General features: G+C 38.1%; 1 protein-coding gene across 2 annotated transcripts in view; it reads left to right on the top strand.

Moving 5' to 3' along the window:
- The window catches only part of LOC105291267 (myosin-4), a 25,693-nt gene extending 23,267 nt beyond the window's left edge, over positions 1 to 2,426 (top strand). For both annotated transcript variants that reach the window (XM_011358959.1, XM_011358960.1), the window contains 5 exons: positions 593 to 718; positions 809 to 979; positions 1,066 to 1,170; positions 1,271 to 1,366; positions 2,164 to 2,426. In XM_011358959.1, coding sequence (XP_011357261.1) covers positions 593 to 718; positions 809 to 979; positions 1,066 to 1,170; positions 1,271 to 1,366; positions 2,164 to 2,316 — 651 coding nt within the window. In that variant the 3' untranslated portion in view covers positions 2,317 to 2,426. The remainder of the gene's footprint in view (positions 1 to 592; positions 719 to 808; positions 980 to 1,065; positions 1,171 to 1,270; positions 1,367 to 2,163) is intronic.
- Positions 2,427 to 2,755: the final 329 nt, after the last annotated feature.

The following is a 2,755-nucleotide window of genomic DNA, read 5'->3' as shown; positions in this document are numbered from 1 at the left end:
CATATATTATTGTATACTTTTAAAAGTTACAAAAAAATAGTCATCACAGAAATGTTAAAATCACACATTACAAAAAATTTTAAATTCAAATCAAAATAAAACATTTTTCTTACTCATTATTAGCATCCTTGAATTGACTGAATATTTCAAACACTGTCCAAAACATAAGAAATTCTTGGATCATTTTTGTACCAATAATAATGCTATCTATGCACTTAAAAGTAGAGCCAACAAAGATGAATAAACACCTAAAAATTAATAATCAATTTTTCATGATCTGTGTAGTACAGCACTTTAAATCTTTTCTTGGGGTGGGGGTAGTGCTTTATGTTTACAAGCAACCACTGATAAACTGCCAAAAATCTTTGATATCAAAAACTAAATTTTACCTGAAAGAATTCAAGAGAATTTTTATTAACAGACATATTGGTAGAAAGAAGAGAAGAAATAAGCTTAGAATCAACTCTTCATTTCATGTTTACTCTGAACATTTCTCAGGGCAATAATTTATGCCTGTATACATTAATAAAATTGACAATGTAAATATTTATAATTAAATGTGCTTTTCTCCTTTTTTATCAATTTAAAATAGAATACGAGCCTGATCAACACCAAAAAGAAGCTGGAGACAGACATTTCCCAAATCCAGGGAGAGATGGAGGACATTGTCCAGGAAGCTCGCAATGCAGAAGAGAAGGCCAAGAAGGCCATCACTGATGTAAGCAAGATGAGCATTTGTTTTACTGATTCATAGGTGCTACCCATCATTACCAAGTTTCCTTATTTTCTTGATTTATTTGCTAATTAGGCGGCCATGATGGCTGAGGAGCTGAAGAAGGAGCAGGATACCAGTGCCCACCTGGAACGGATGAAGAAGAACCTGGAGCAGACAGTGAAGGACCTGCAGCACCGTCTGGATGAGGCTGAGCAGCTGGCCCTGAAGGGCGGGAAGAAGCAGATTCAGAAACTGGAGGCCAGGGTGGGTCCCCACCACTTCATTCAATCCCTAGCGTGTACACACAGCAAGTTAGTTACAGCCAGTTAAACATCTTTGTTCTCTTCTAGGTGAGGGAGCTTGAAAATGAGGTTGAAAGTGAACAGAAGCGCAATGTTGAGGCAGTCAAGGGTCTTCGCAAACATGAGAGAAGAGTGAAGGAACTCACTTACCAGGTGACCAGTCTCCATATGTTCCAAATTTTATTTTCATAAAAATAAAAATGAGTTGTTTTCAGATAATGATACTACACTTTTGCTACCTTTTTCATTTCAGACTGAAGAGGACCGCAAGAATGTTCTCAGACTGCAAGACTTGGTGGACAAATTACAAACCAAAGTTAAAGCTTATAAGAGACAAGCTGAAGAGGCTGTGAGTATCTTCACAGTGAGAGAAAGGTTCAAGAGCAAGTCTAGGTTTTGTAGAACCTGAATTTTATAGAATGTAAGAGGCTTTCTTTAAAGCAAAGAACACAAGATTGGGAATACAAACCTAGGTATGAAAATGAGTATTTATTTACCACAAATTACTGGAGCCTCAGAAATTCAGGTTCATTTCTTCTGACACCTCTTTAAGTAATTTTCCAGACATGTTAACACAGAAATGCCTCTTGGTTAAAATCCAATTCCCTCCCTATCTAGAACACTCTACAACTCCCATCTGGGAGTACTATATTCCCAGCACTCATAGGGGCTGTGTGAATGAGGGCTCTGAAAACTAAACCTTATTTAACTTCATGATAAATCCATCTTAGGGCATTTCTTTTTCATCTGGCTGCAGTTATCTTTCTTAACTTTCTATTAATTCTGAAACCTTCCTTAAGGTTCTCTGTACCTAATACTACCACTGTGCCTACTTTTTAAAGTTTGTTTCACAGAAACAAGATTGACTCAGATTCCTGCTATGTTGATCTCCCTGTGGTCATTGTAGCATCTTAGGTTTGCCAGGAAGAGAGTTAAATGAGAGAGACTGGGCAGGGGGATTGCCACCCACTCATTCATTGAGGCAACTATATGGGATGCCCTGTCCCCAAATTAGTACATCACCAAATAACAGAACCTTTTTGCTTTCTCACTCACAAAACAAATCCTGTAGCTGCTTCCAGTAACAAAGGCAATAAGAATCAAAAAATGTCCATTTTCTCATACTCTCAAATGCTTTCTTCTCAGGAGGAGCAATCCAACGTCAACCTTGCCAAGTTCCGCAAGATCCAACACGAGCTGGAGGAGGCTGAGGAGCGGGCTGACATTGCCGAGTCCCAGGTCAACAAGCTGCGGGTGAAGAGCCGCGAGGTTCACACAAAAATCATAAGTGAAGAGTGATTTGTTCTAATACTTAAAGGTGACCAAAGAAATGCACAAAACGTGAAGTTCCTTGTCACTGTCAGATGTCACTGTAACATCAAGGAAATACAATCTGCAGAGAATCTTGCAATCTAAAAAATGCATGTGTCTCTTAATTACAAGTCCTATGGTGCTATTAGAACCAATTCATTTATTCAACATTTGTTAAGCTCTTACTGGTGCAGTTAGAGGTGCTGACACAAGTAAATGTGGGCAATGAATGAACTTTAATAGAAGGCAAATTAAATAAAATGCTCCAAAAGGATGCGAAGATGGTTAATGCACCCTCAATTCCAGTCAACTAATTTTAATGAGTACCAAGTATGTGTATGTACAGACATGGACACCCAGGATATAACATCATCCCTGCCTTTAAAAGGCTCAAACAAGTGGGAAAGACAGCAACTTAAACAAATTA

The sequence above is a fragment of the Pteropus vampyrus genome, unplaced genomic scaffold, assembly GCF_000151845.1.
Source record: "Pteropus vampyrus isolate Shadow unplaced genomic scaffold, Pvam_2.0 Scaffold44, whole genome shotgun sequence".
Lineage (NCBI taxonomy): Eukaryota > Metazoa > Chordata > Mammalia > Chiroptera > Pteropodidae > Pteropus > Pteropus vampyrus.
The sequence above is the reverse complement of the archived record's forward strand: the minus strand, read 5'-3'. Positions and strand labels throughout refer to the sequence as shown.